This window comes from Prinia subflava, unplaced genomic scaffold, assembly GCF_021018805.1.
Source record: "Prinia subflava isolate CZ2003 ecotype Zambia unplaced genomic scaffold, Cam_Psub_1.2 scaffold_63_NEW, whole genome shotgun sequence".
In the NCBI taxonomy this organism is placed as follows: domain Eukaryota; kingdom Metazoa; phylum Chordata; class Aves; order Passeriformes; family Cisticolidae; genus Prinia; species Prinia subflava.
Window position 1 is genome coordinate 35899 of NW_026961070.1, and position 12994 is coordinate 48892.

At 58.2% G+C, this 12994-nt stretch overlaps 1 protein-coding gene across 4 annotated transcripts; it reads left to right on the forward strand.

Annotated features, from left to right (window-relative positions):
* The first annotated feature begins 10 nt into the window (after positions 1-10).
* Positions 11-10617, forward strand: EEF1G (eukaryotic translation elongation factor 1 gamma). 4 transcript variants are annotated; one of them, XM_063425248.1, is made up of 11 exons: positions 11-143; positions 1948-2106; positions 2871-2934; positions 3355-3497; positions 4088-4231; positions 4955-5084; positions 5790-5994; positions 6460-6632; positions 7953-8077; positions 9415-9541; positions 10018-10617. In XM_063425248.1, exons 1-11 carry the CDS (start codon positions 129-131, stop codon positions 10047-10049), a joined length of 1317 nt encoding a protein of 438 aa, XP_063281318.1. In that variant the 5' UTR covers positions 11-128; the 3' UTR covers positions 10050-10617. The 4 variants fall into 4 exon arrangements, with proteins under 4 accessions (XP_063281318.1, XP_063281319.1, XP_063281320.1 ...); XM_063425249.1 differs by lacking the exon at positions 10018-10617 and adding an exon at positions 9621-9862 and having other exon boundaries at positions 9415-9542; XM_063425250.1 differs by lacking the exon at positions 10018-10617 and adding an exon at positions 9700-9862.
* Positions 10618-12994: the final 2377 nt, after the last annotated feature.

Consider the following 12994-nt stretch of genomic DNA (forward strand, 5'->3'; position numbering starts at 1 on the left):
CGCCCTCCGTTTCCACGGCAACCGCGCCCGTTCGGCGCTTCGCGTCGCCGCGCGCCACTGTCGCGCTGTCCCCCCCCCCCTTCCGCGCTTTGCGGCCGCGGCCCGGCCTTCTCTCCGCGCTCTCCAAGATGGCGGTGTCCGGGGTGAGTGCGGCCCCGCCGCCATCCGCCGCCATCCGCCCGCCCCGGCCGCGCCGCCGCCTCCCCCGCCGCTACCGGGGCGGCCGCGGGGCACCGGGGCTGCGGCCCGGCCGCGCTCGGAGCCGCGGGGATGCTGCGGGGGGCGCGGATGGCGGCGGGAAGGGCGCGGGGGGCGCTGAGGGGAGCCGGGGCCCTGAGGGGGGAGCGGGGGCGGTCTCGGGGACACCGCGGGGACACCGCGGGGACACCGCGGGGACACCCCGGGGACACCCCGGGGACCCCAATTCCCCCCAGATCCTGCGCGGGGACCCCAAATCCGGGCGGGTTTCGGGGCCCGGAGCACCGCGGAGCCTCCTCCTTGGGAGCCTTTGTCCCTCCGGTTCCCCGCAGCCCTGGGGACACTCTGGGGACATCTGGGGACACTCTGGGGACATTTGGGGACCCCAAAGCCGGGAGTTTCACGGCCCCAATTGCTCCGCTCCGGCTGCTCCTGGGGTCGCGCTTTTCGGGACCCCCTGTGCCACACGAATGTTCCAAATTTTGGGGACAATTTAGGGACATTTTGGGGACACTTTAGGGACCCTCTGGGTGTCCTGTCCCCCAAATCCTGCCCAGATTCCCCCAAACCAGGGGGGATTTAAAGCCCCAATCACCGCCGGACCCAACTTTGAGTCGAGCTCTTGTGCCACCCCAGTGTCCCAAATTTTCGGGGACACTTTTGGCACTTTGTGGGGACACTTGGGGACATTTTAGGGACTCTCTGGGTGTTCTGTCCCCCAAATCCTGCCCAGATTCCCCCAAACCCGGGGGGATTTAAAGCCCCAATCGCTGCGGGACCCAACTTCGGTTCCCCTTTTCAGAACCCCCTGTGCCACCCCAATGTCCCAAATTTTCGGGGACACTTTGGGGACACTTTAGGGACCCTCTGGGTGTTCTGTCCCCCAAATCCTGCCCAGGTACCCCAAAAAACCAGGGGGGATTTAAAGCCCAAATCACCGCCGGACCCAACTTTGAGTCGAGCCCCTGTGCCACCCCAGTGCCCCAAATTTTCAGGGACACTTTTGGGACTTTGTGGGGACATTTGGGGACACTGGTGGCCGCTGTCCCCGCAGACCCTGTACCCGTACCCCGGGAACTGGGGGGGATTTAAAGCCCCAATCACCGCAGGGCCCAACTTTGGTTTCCCTTTTCGGGACCCCCTGTGCCACCCCAGTGTCCCAAATTTTGGGGACACTTTTGGGACTTTGTGGGGACACTTTAGGGACCCTCTGGGTGTTCTGTCCCCCAAATCCTGCCCAGGTACCCCAAAAACCAGGGGGGATTTAAAGCCTCAATCACTGCGGGACCCAACTTTGAGTCGAGCTCTTGTGCCACCCCAGTGCCCCAAATTTTCAGGGACACTTTTGGGACTTTGTGGGGACTTTGTGGGGACATTTGGGGACACTGGTGGCCGCTGTCCCCGCAGACCCTGTACCCGTACCCCGGGAACTGGGGGGGATTTAAAGCCCCAATCACCGCAGGGCCCAACTTTGGTTTCCCTTTTCGGGACCCCCTGTGCCACCCCAGTGTCCCAAATTTTGGGGACACTTTTGGGACTTTGTGGGGACACTTTAGGGACCCTCTGGGTGTCCTGTCCCCCAAATCCTGCCCAGGTACCCCAAAAACCAGGGGGGATTTAAAGCCCCAATCACCGCCGGACCCAACTTTGAGTCGAGCTCTTGTGCCACCCCAGTGTCCCAAATTTTCGGGGCCGCTTTGGGGACATTCAGGGCCACTTTGGGGACACTCTGTGCCCGTGTCCCCGCAGACGCTGTACACGTACCCCGAGAACTGGCGCGCCTTCAAGGCGCTGATCGCGGCTCAGTACTCGGGGGCGCGGCTCCGCGTGGCCTCGGCGCCGCCGCTCTTCCACTTCGGCCACACCAACCGCAGCCCGCAGTTCCTGCAGAAATTCCCGCTCGGGAAGGTGGGTCCGGGCCAAAAATACCCAAAAAATGGAAATTTGGGGGGTTTGGGGGTTGGGGTTCCACCCTGAAATCCCAAAAAAAGGAAATTTGGGGGGTTTGGGAGGTTGGGGCCCCGCAGTTCCTGCAGAAATTCCCGCTGGGAAAGGTGGGTCCGGGCCAAAAATACCCAAAAAAAAGGAAATTTGGGGGGTTTGGGAGGGGTCCGGGCCAAAAATACCCAAAAAAAGGAAATTTGGGGGGTTTGGGAGGGGTCCTGACATCCCAAAATAACCCAAAAAAAGGAAATTTGGGGGGTTTGGGGCTTGGGGTTCCACCCTGAAATCCCAAAGGTTGGGACCCCGCAGTTCCTGCAGGAGTTCCCGCTGGGGAAGGTGGGTCCTGACATCCCAAAATAACCCAAAAAAAGGAAATTTGGGGGGTTTGGGAAGTTTGGGGTTCCTGAAATCCCAGAATTGGGGGTTTAGGGGTGTGAATTTTGGGGGTTTGGGGGCGGAAATTTCAGGGTTTGGGGGTGGTTTTGAGGTGGTTTGGGGATGTTCGGGTTTGGGGGTCTTATAGGGCTGTTTTGGGGGTATTTGGGGTGGTTTTAGGCTGGTTTGGGCTGGTTTGGGGTGTTTTGGGGTATTTTTGGGGTGTTTTGGGGTGTTTTGGGGTGTTTTTTGGCTGTTTTTGGGCTGGTTTTGGCTGTTTTTGGCTGTTTTTGGGGTGTTTTTAGCTGTTTTTGGCTGTTTTTGGGGTTTCACCCCCGGTTTCCCTGTCCCAGGTCCCGGCCTTTGAGGGGGACGACGGGTTCTGCGTCTTCGAGAGCAACGCCATCGCCTACTACGGTGGGGCCTTAATTAGCCTTGTCTGGGCGCTAATTGCATTGATTTCTCTTGGCTAATTAATTATCCTGCCGGCTGATGGGTTAACCCTTTCCCGCCCGCAGTGAGCAGCAATTAATCACCTTGATACCTCATTAATGACCTGTTTTAGCCTATTAATGACTCCCCCTGGCCTTTATCGAGTCCCTCTCCTAATTAACGACCCTCCTGACTAATTAATTATGTTCCTGGCTAATGAATTAACCCTTTCCTGCCTGCATTGAGCACGGAGGAGCTGCAGGGTAGCGCTGCCTTCATCACTTCGATCTCCCATTGCTCATTAACGGCTCCCCCCGGCCTTTAACGAATCCCTCCCCTAATTAAGGACCCTCCAGGCTAATTAACGACCCTGCTGGCTAATGAATGAACCCCTTCCTGCCGCAGTGAGCACGGAGGAGCTGCGGGGCTCCACGCCCGAGGCGGCGGCCGCGGTGCTGCAGTGGGTGAACTTCGCCGACAGCGATGTCGTGCCCCCGGCCAGCACCTGGGTGTTCCCCACGCTGGGCATCCTGCACTACAACAAACAGGTCTGGGCCCTCCCGGGGAGTCTGGGGAGTTTTGGGGGATTTTTGGGATTTTTTGGGGAATTTTTGGGATTTTTTAAAAATTTTTTTCCAAATTTTTTTGGATTTTTTCTCTTATTTTTGGGGGGATTTCGGGGCTCGAAGCGACACGGTGTTCCCCACCCTGGGCATTGTTTGCTACATCAAACAGAGTTTGGGGTTTTTTTAGGGGTTTGGGGACATTTGGGATTATTTTAAAATTTTTTGAGGTTTTCAGTTTATTTTTCTTGGGTTTTTTGAGGCGTTTTTGGGGTGGGTTTTGGTGCTCCCCACGCTGTGAATTCTGCACGACAGCAAACAGATCTGGGGGGGGTTTGGGGTGTTTGGGGGGGGTTGGGGTTTTTTGGGGGGGTCTTGAGGTGCTTTGGGGGTTCTTGGGGGATGTTTTGGGGTGGATTTTTGGGTTGGCCTGGGGAAGATTTGAGGGAATTTTGGGGTTTTTGGGAGGGGTCAGGGGTGGTTTCGGGGTCCCCTTCCCCAATTCCCCCTCCCCAGTTTGGGGTCCCCAGTTTGGGGTCCCCGTTCGCCCCCCAATGGTGTCCCCGTGTCCCCAGGCCACCGAGGTGGCCAAGGAGGAGGTGCGGAGGGTCCTGGGGGTCCTGGACGGGCACCTGAGGACCAGAACCTTCCTGGTGGGGGAGAGGGTGAGCCTGGCCGACATCAGCCTGGTGTGTGCCCTGCTCTGGCTCTACAAACAGGTACGGACAGGTGAGGGGGGCTGGGGGGCTTTGGGGGGCATTGAGGGGGGGGTTAGGGCAGGTTTGGGGGGATTTGGGGCAGGTTTGGGGGGATTTTTTGGGATCCCAGATGTGTTTAGGGGTGTCTCAGGGGTGTTTTGGGGGTCCCAGGGGTGTTTTTGGGGGTCCCAGCTGTGTTTTTGGGGTGTTTTGGGGGTCCCGGCTGTGTTTTTGGGGTGTTTTGGGGGTCCCAGGTGTGTTTTTGGGGTTTTTTTTGGGATCCCACCTGTGCTCAGGTGTGTTTTTGGGGGTCCCAGGTGTGTTTTTGGGGTGTTTTGGGGGTCCCAGGGGTGTTTTTGGGGGTGTTTTAGGGGTCTCAGGTGTGTTTTTGGGGGTCCCAGCTGTGTTTTTGGGGTGTTTCTGGGGGTCCCAGCTGTGTTTTTGGGGTGTTTTGGGGGTCCCAGCTGTGCTCAGGTGTGTTTTTGGGGGTCCTGGCTGTGTTTTTGGGGTGTTTTGGGGTCCCAGGGGTGTTTTTGGGGGTCCCAGCTGTGTTCAGGGTGTGTTTTGGGGGTCCTGGCTGTGTTTTTGGGATGTTTTTGGGGGTCCCAGCTGTGTTTTTGGGGTGTTTTGGGGTCCCAGGGGTGTTTTTGGGGGTCCCAGCTGTGTTTTTGGGGTGTTCTGGGGGTCCCAGGTGTGTTTTTGGGGTGTTCTGGGGGTCCCAGGTGTGTTTTGGGGTCTCTCCAGGTGCTGGACCCCGCGTTCCGGGGCCCCTTCGGGAACGTCACCCGCTGGTTCCTCACGTGCCTGAACCAGCCCCAGTTCAAGGCCGTGCTGGGGGAGGTGCAGCTGTGCCAGAGGATGGCCCAGTTCGACGGTGAGGGGACACCTGGGGGGGCTGGGGACACCTGGGGACACCTGGGGACACCTGGGACACCTGGGGGGGCATGGGGACACCTGGGGACACCTGGGGACACCTGGGACACCTGGGGGGAGATAGGAACACCTGGGGACACCTGGGACACCTGGGGGGGCATGGGGACACCTGGGGACACCTGGGACACCTGGGACACCTGGGGACACCTGGGACACCTGGGGGGGCATGGGGACACCTGGGGACACCTGGGGGGGCTGGGGACACCTGGGGACACCTGGGGACACCTGGGGGGGCTGGGGACACCTGGGGACACCTGGGGGGGCTGGGGACACCTGGGGGGGCATGGGGACACCTGGGACACCTGGGGGACATGGGGACACCTGGGGACACCTGGGGGGAGATAGGAACACCTGAGGACAACCTGGGGGGGCTGGGAGACATCTGGGGGACACCTGGGAGGAGATGGGGACACACCTAGGGGGGACATGGGCGGTACCTGGGGACACCTGGGGGGGCATGGGGACACACTTGAGGAGACACAGGGACACAGAGAGGGCACCTGGGGGGACATGGGGACACCTGGAGGAGCTGGGGACACACCTGGGGGAGTTTTTTGGGGGCTGAAAACGGGTTAGAAAAGCCGACTTCCAGGAGGCTTTTTTGGGTCAAAAACCCCAAATAAACCCGATTTTTTGGGGGGAAAAGCCAAGAAGTTTGCGGAGAGCCAGGCCCGGAAGGAGAAGGATCCCCCCCGGAGGGAGAAGGAGAAGGAGAAGGAGCCCCCCAAGAAGGAGAAGCCCCCCAAGAAGGAGGAGAAGCGGCCGGAGCCCGACGAGGACCTGGACGAGTGCGAGCAGGTCCTGGCAGCCGAGCCCAAGGCCAAGGACCCCTTCGCACACCTGCCCAAGAGGTGGCACGGGGGACACCTGGGGACACCTGGGGGGGCCTGGGGACACCTGGGGGGGTTTGGGGTCATTGTCAGGGAGTTTAGGGGCACCAGGGGGGGTTTGTCACCACTCTGGGGGGGCTGATTGTCCCCCTGTCCCTCCCTGTCCCCCTGTCCCCCTCCTGGCCGAGTTCAGGTCCCCACTGGGGACACTCTGGGGGTGGCCCTGGGGACACTGCGGGGTTTGGGGTCCTGGGGGCACTGTGAGGGGTTTGTGGGTTTGTCACGGCCCTGGCTGTCCCCTGAGTGTCCCCTGTGTCCCCTCCTGTCCCCAGCCCGTTCGTGCTGGACGAGTTCAAGCACAAGTACTCCAACGAGGACACGCTGGGGGTGGCCCTGGGGACACTGCGGGGGGTTTGGGGTCACTCTGGGGGTTTGTCACGGCCCTGGCTGTCCCCTGAGTGTCCCCTTTGTCCCTCCTGTCCCCAGCCCGTTTGTCCTGGACGAGTTCAAGCGCAAGTACTCCAACGAGGACACGCTGACGGTGGCGCTGCCGCACTTCTGGGAGCACTTTGACCGCGAGGGCTGGAGCCTGTGGTACTGCCAGTACCGGTACCCCGAGGAGCTGAGCCAGACCTTCATGAGCTGCAACCTCATCACAGGTGGGGATTTATCATCATCATCATCTTCATCATCTTCATCATCTTCATCCCTGTCCTCATCTTCATCCTCATCCCTGTCCCATCCCTGTCACTGTCCCTGTCCCCACCCCGAGGAGCTGAGCCAGACCTTCATGAGCTGCAACCTCATCACAGGTGGGGATTTATCATCATCATCATCTTCATCATCTTCATCCCTGTCCTCATCTTCATCCTCATCCCTGTCCCATCCCTGTCCCCGCTTTCCCCACCCCGAGGAGCTGAGCCAGACCTTCATGAGCTGCAACCTCATCACAGGTGGGATTTACCTTCATCCTCATCTTCATCATCTTCATTACCCTCATCTTCATCCCTGTCCTCATCCTCATCCCGGTCCCATCCCTGTCACTGTCCCTTTCCCCACCCCGAGGAGCTGAGCCAGACCTTCATGAGCTGCAACCTCATCACAGGTGGGATTTATCATCTTCATCATCTTCATCATCTTCATTACCCTCATCTTCATCCCTGTCCTCATCCTCATCCCTGTCCCATCCCTGTCACTGTCCCTGTCCCCACCCCGAGGAGCTGAGCCAGACCTTCATGAGCTGCAACCTCATCACAGGTGGGGATTTATCATCCTCATTCTCATCTTCTTCATCATCATCTTCATGCTCAGCTTCATCATCCTCATCTTCATCCCTGTCCCATCCCTGTCACTGTCCCTGTCCCCACCCCAGGGAGCTCCCCCAGACCTTCACGAGCTGCAGCCCCATCACAATTTTCCTCTTCATCCTCGTCCTCAGCATCTTCATCATCCTCATCTTCATCATCCTCATCTTCATTTTCCCTGTTTCCCCTCCCCCAGCCCTGCCCAGCGCCCTCCCCACGGGTTTTTCCCATTTTTCCCATTTTTCTCCCCATTTCTCAGGGATGTTCCAGTGCAGTTTTTTCCCATTTTTTCCCATTTTTCCCCAGTTTTTCAGGGATGTTCCAGCGCAGTTTTTTCCCATTTTTTTCCCATTTTTTCCCCCCAATTTTCCAGGGATGTTCCAGGACAGTTTTTTCCCATTTTCCCCATTTTTCCCCACAGTTTCTCAGGGATGTTCCAGCGCAGTTTTTTCCCATTTTTCCCCCCATTTTCCAGGGATGTTCCAGCGCAGTTTTTTCCCATTTTTCCCATTTTCCAGGGATGTTCCAGCGCAGTTTTTTCCCATTTTCCCCCCATTTCTCAGGGATGTTCCATTGCAGTTTTTTCCCATTTTTTCCCATTTTTCCCCCAATTTTCCAGGGATGTTCCAGCGCAGTTTTTCCCCATTTTTTCCCATTTTTCCCCCAATTTTCCAGGGATGTTCCAGCGCCTGGACAAGCTGCGCAAGAACGCCTTCGCCTCCGTGGTGCTGTTTGGGAGTGACCACGACAGCAGCATCTCGGGGGTGTGGGTGCTGCGGGGGCAGGAGCTGGCCTTCACGGTGAGCAAAAACACACAAAACAACCCAAAAAATACAAATATCCTGAAAAAGAAACATCAAAAAACGGTGTATGGGGAAAAAATCCCCAAAGTCCCCCTGAAAATCGCTGCCCGGGGGCAGGAGCTGGCCTTCATGGTGAGCAAAAAACAACCCAAAAAATACAAATATCCTGAAAAAAACCGTCAAAAAACGGTGTACGAGGAGAAAATCCCCGAAATTCCCCTGAAAATCCCTGCTGGGGGCAGGAGCTGCCCTTCACGGTGAGCAAAAACACAAAAAACCACAAAATAACCCCAAAAAACCCCAAAAAAAACGGTGTATGGGGAGAAAATTCCCCTGAAAATCCCTGCCCGGGGGTGAGGTGAATCCCTGGCCTTCACGGTGAGCAAAAACACACAAAACAACCCAAAAAATACAAATATCCTGAAAAAGAAACATCAAAAAACGGTGTACGGGGAAAAAATCCCCAAAATCCCCCTGAAAATCCCTGCCCGGGTGAGCAAAAAACACAAAAACCCACAAAAATAACCCCCAAAAATACAAATATCCTGAAAAAAAACATCAAAAAACGGTGTACGGGGAAAAAATCCCCAAAATCCCCCTGAAAATCGCTGCCCGGGATTCACGGTGAGCAAAAAAAACACAAAAAAACCACAAAAATAACCCCCAAAAATACAAATATCCTGAAAAAAACCATCAAAAAACGGTGTACGGGGAGAAAATCCCCAAAATCCCCCTGAAAATCTGACCAGGAATGGCTCAAAATCCCTGCCCGGGACAGGAGCTGGTGTTAATGGTGAGAGGATTCCCAAAAAAACCCCAAAGAGCCCCAAAACCCCTCTGGGGTTGTGTTCATGGGGAGAAAATCCTGGATTTTCTTGGAGTTTTCTCTGGGAATCCTGGATTTTGCAGGGAATCCCAGATTTTTTTCACTTATTCCCATTCTCCCCAATTTTCCCTGTGTTTCCCCCCAGCTGTGCCCGGACTGGCAGGTGGATTCCGAGTCCTACACCTGCTGGAAACCTGAAATTCCCCAAAAATTCCCCAAAAACCCTTGGGAATTTTGGATTTTCTCGGGGTTTTCACAGGGAATTCCCATTTTTTTCCCCCCTAATTCTCATTTTTCCCCATTAATTCCCATTTTTTCCTGGTTTTTTCCCCAGCTGTGCCCGGACTGGCAGGTGGATTCCGAGTCCTACACCTGCTGGAAACCTGAAATTCCCCAAAAATTCCCCAAAACCCCTTGGGAATCCCGGATTTTTTTAGGGTTTTCGCAGGGAATTCCCATTTTTTTCACTAACACCCATTTTTCCCCATTTTTTCCCGTTTTTCCCCAGCTGTGCCCGGACTGGCAGGTGGATTACGAGTCCTACACCTGGCGCAAGCTGGACCCCGACAGCGCCGAGTGCCGGACGCTGGTGACGGAATATTTCCTGTGGGAGGGGGAATTCCGGCACGTGGGCAAGCCCTTCAACCAGGGCAAGATCTTCAAATGAAACCGGGATAAAACCCGGGAATTTGGGCTGAAATCCCGGGATTTGGGGCCCTTCAACCAGGGCAAGATCTTCAAATGAAATGGGGTGAAATCCTGGGATTTTGGGGCTGAAATCCCGGGATTCCAGAGCCCTTCAACCAGGGCAAGATCTTCAAATAAAATGGGGTGAAATCCCGGGAATTTGGGCTGAAATCCCGGGATTCCAGAGCCCTTCAACCAGGGCAAGATCTTCAAATGAAATGGGGTGAAATCCTGGGATTTTGGGGCTGAAATCCCGGGATTCCAGAGCCCTTCAACCAGGGCAAGATCTTCAAATGAAATGGGGTGAAATCCTGGGAATTTGGGCTGAAATCCCGGGATTCCAGAGCCCTTCAACCAGGGCAAGATCTTCAAATGAAATGGGGTGAAATCCTGGGATTTTGGGGCTGAAATCCCGGGATTCCAGAGCCCTTCAACCAGGGCAAGATCTTCAAATGAGAATTTGGGGTGAAATCCCGGGATTCCAGAGCCCTTCAACCAGGGCAAGATCTTCAAATGAAACCGGGATAAAACCCGGGAATTTGGGCTGAAATCCCGGGATTCCAGAGCCCTTCAACCAGGGCAAGATCTTCAAACAGATTTGGGGTGAAATCCCGGGATTTCAGAAGCCTTCAACAAGGTCAAGATCTTCACATGAATTTGGGCTCAAATCCCAGGATTTTGGGCTCAGATCCCGGGATTTCAGCCCCAAAATCTTGAGATTTCAGGGCCCTTCAACCAGGTCAAGGTCTTCAAATAAATTTGGGCTCAAACCCCGGGATTTTGGGGCTGAAATCCTGGGATTTCCTGGGATTTCAGAACCTTTCAACAAGGTCAAGATCTTCAAATGAATTCATCCTCAAATCTCGGAATTTTGGGCTCAGATCTCGGGATTTCGGGGCCCTTCAGCGAGGTCAGAGATCTTGCAGTGCCCCCCTGGAATTTTGGGCTGGAATCCCGGGATTTCGGGGCCCTCCAGGAGTTGCGGTTCTCCAGCCCCGACCCAATAAAAAACCTTTGGACAGGACCAGAGTCTGGAGTGGTTTTGGGGATTTTGGGGGGATTTTGGGACATTCTGGAGGCTCCTGTAGCGCTCCCAGCAGTTTCTCCCAGTTTGATCCCAGTTTTCCTCAGTTCAGCCCCAGTTTCTCCCAGTTTGATCCCAGTTTTTCTCATTTTTTCCCAGTTTCTCCCAGTTCAGTCCCAGTTTAGCTCAGTTAGCCCCCGTTTGATCCCAGTTCAGCCCCAGTTTCTCCCAGTTCAGTCCCAGTTTCCTCCTTTCCGCGGCCGCGCCCTCCTGAGTCACCCCCACGTGGGGACAGCGCCCCCTCCCCCCCCGGGGTGTCCCCAATGTCCCCTCCCCCTTTGTCCCCCCCGGGAGGGGCCAAATTCCAGGGGGGGGACACGAGGGGACACCCAAGGGACACAGAGGGGGGACAGAAGGGGACAGGGGGGACACGGGGGGGGACACGCGGCACTGCCCAGGAGGGGACACGGGGACACCCAAGGGACACGGGGACACCTGGCCCAGGTGTGTGGCACGGGCGTGGCACGGCCGGGGGATCCCGCGGGCCGCGCCCGCTGTCACCGGGTGCCACCACCGGGCAGTGCCACACCCGGTGCCACCAGCGGCAGTGCCACCATCGGCAGTGCCACACCCGCTGTCACCGCTGTCCCCGGGCGGCGCCACCGCCCCGCTGCCACCAAAGCGCCACCACCGGGGTGAGCTGGCACCGCCCGGGGCCGCCGGCGCTGTCCCCTCCCTGTCCCCTCCCTGTCCCCTCCCGGGAACAACTCGGGGACTCCGGGGGTCCCCCCCTGCCGCCCCCCCCGTGTCCCCCCCGTGTCCATCCCGGGCCCCTCCCCCCGCGGGTGGCGCGGGGCCAGCCCGGAATCCCAAACATCCCAAAATCCCAAACAAACATCCCAAAATCCCAAACAAACATCCCCAAATCCCAAACAAACATCCCAAAATCCCGAACGTCCCCAAATCCCAAACGTCCCCGAATCCCAAACATCCCCAAATCTCAAATGTCCCCAAATCCCAAACATCCCCAAATCCCGAACGTCCCCAAATCCCAAACGTCCCCAAATCCCAAACGTCCCCTCCCCCACCCCGCGGGGGGGCCGCGCCCGCGCTCCCCTCCCCCCCCCCCCCCGCGCTCCGGGGGTGTCCCCGCGTGTCCCCTCCCCCCCCCGGGGCCCTGCCAGCGGTGCCGCCACATCTGGAGGGGACAGAGATCCCCGCCCTGCCCCCACCGCGGGACCCCGGGCTGGGCGGGGGTCGCTGGGTGTCCCCGGTGTCCCCTGGGTGTCACCCTGGGGTGTCCCCGGTGTGTTCCCGCTGTCCCCTGGGTGTGTCCCCGGTGTCCCCCCGGTGTCCCCCCGCTGTGTCCCCCGGTGTCCCCGGTGTCCCCTGGGTGTGTCCCCGGTGTCCCCCGGTGTCCCCGCTGTCCCCTGGGTGTCCCCCCGGTGTCCCCCCGGTGTCCCCGCTGTCCCCCCGCCGTGGCGCGGGGCCCGGGGCGGGGCGGGCGGGGCGGGCCGGGGATGAGGCAGCGCTCGGGAATGCGCCGGGATTTGGCACCGGAGGCTCCGGGAGCGCCCGGGACGGGCCCGGGAACGGAGCCAGAACCGCCCCAAAACGGAGCCAGAACCGCCCCAGAACTGCCCCGGGACGGGCCCGGGAACGGAGCCAGAACCGCTCCAAAACGGGCCCGGGATCGGCCCCAAAACAGCCCCGGGAACGGCCCCGGAACGGAGCCAGAACCGCCCCAAAATGGACCCGGGAACAGCCCCGGGCTCGGCCCCAAACCCGGCCGGGATCGGCCCCAGAACGGCCCCGGTTCCACCAGGCTCGGCCCCGATCGGAACCGGGAACAGCCCCGGGATCGGCCCCGGTCCCAACCGGGAATGGCCCAAAACGGGACCGGGACCGGCCCCGCAGCGACTGAGAAGGGAATTTGGGGGAATTTGGGGAAATTTGGGGGAATTTGGGGAATTTGGGGAATTTGAGGGAATTTGGAGAATTTGGGGAAATTTGGGGAATTTGGGGAATTTGGGGAATTTGAGGGAATTTGGAGAATTTGGGGAAATTTGGGGAATTTGGGGAATTTGGGGAATTTGGGGGTTCAAGGGCGGGAGAAGTCCCGGATTTGGAGAAGATTTTGGCTCCCAGTATGGACTGGGACAAACTGGGAGCAGCGCCTGAGGGTCCCGACCCCTCCCAGTGCCCCCCAGTGCCCCCCCAGTGTCCCCCCAGTGCCCCCCAGTGTCCCCAGTTCCCAGGTCTGGGGTTTTTGGGGTGTCTGGGGTCACTTTTGGGGGGTTTGGGGTTTTTTTGGTTTTTGGGATTTTTTGGGGGGTCCGGGGGTCCCCCCGGGATTTGGGATTGACCTGGGGGGGGT

Excerpts from the sequence above, each read along its gene's own strand:
- EEF1G (XM_063425248.1), top strand. Across the intron at positions 2,107-2,870 it reads AGAAATTCCCGCTCGGGAAG|GTCCCGGCCTTTGAGGGGGA; the intron begins GTGGGTCCGGGC and ends TCCCTGTCCCAG. Across the intron at positions 9,542-10,017 it reads GGAATTCCGGCACGTGGGCA|AGCCCTTCAACCAGGGCAAG; the intron begins AGCCCTTCAACC and ends CCGGGATTCCAG.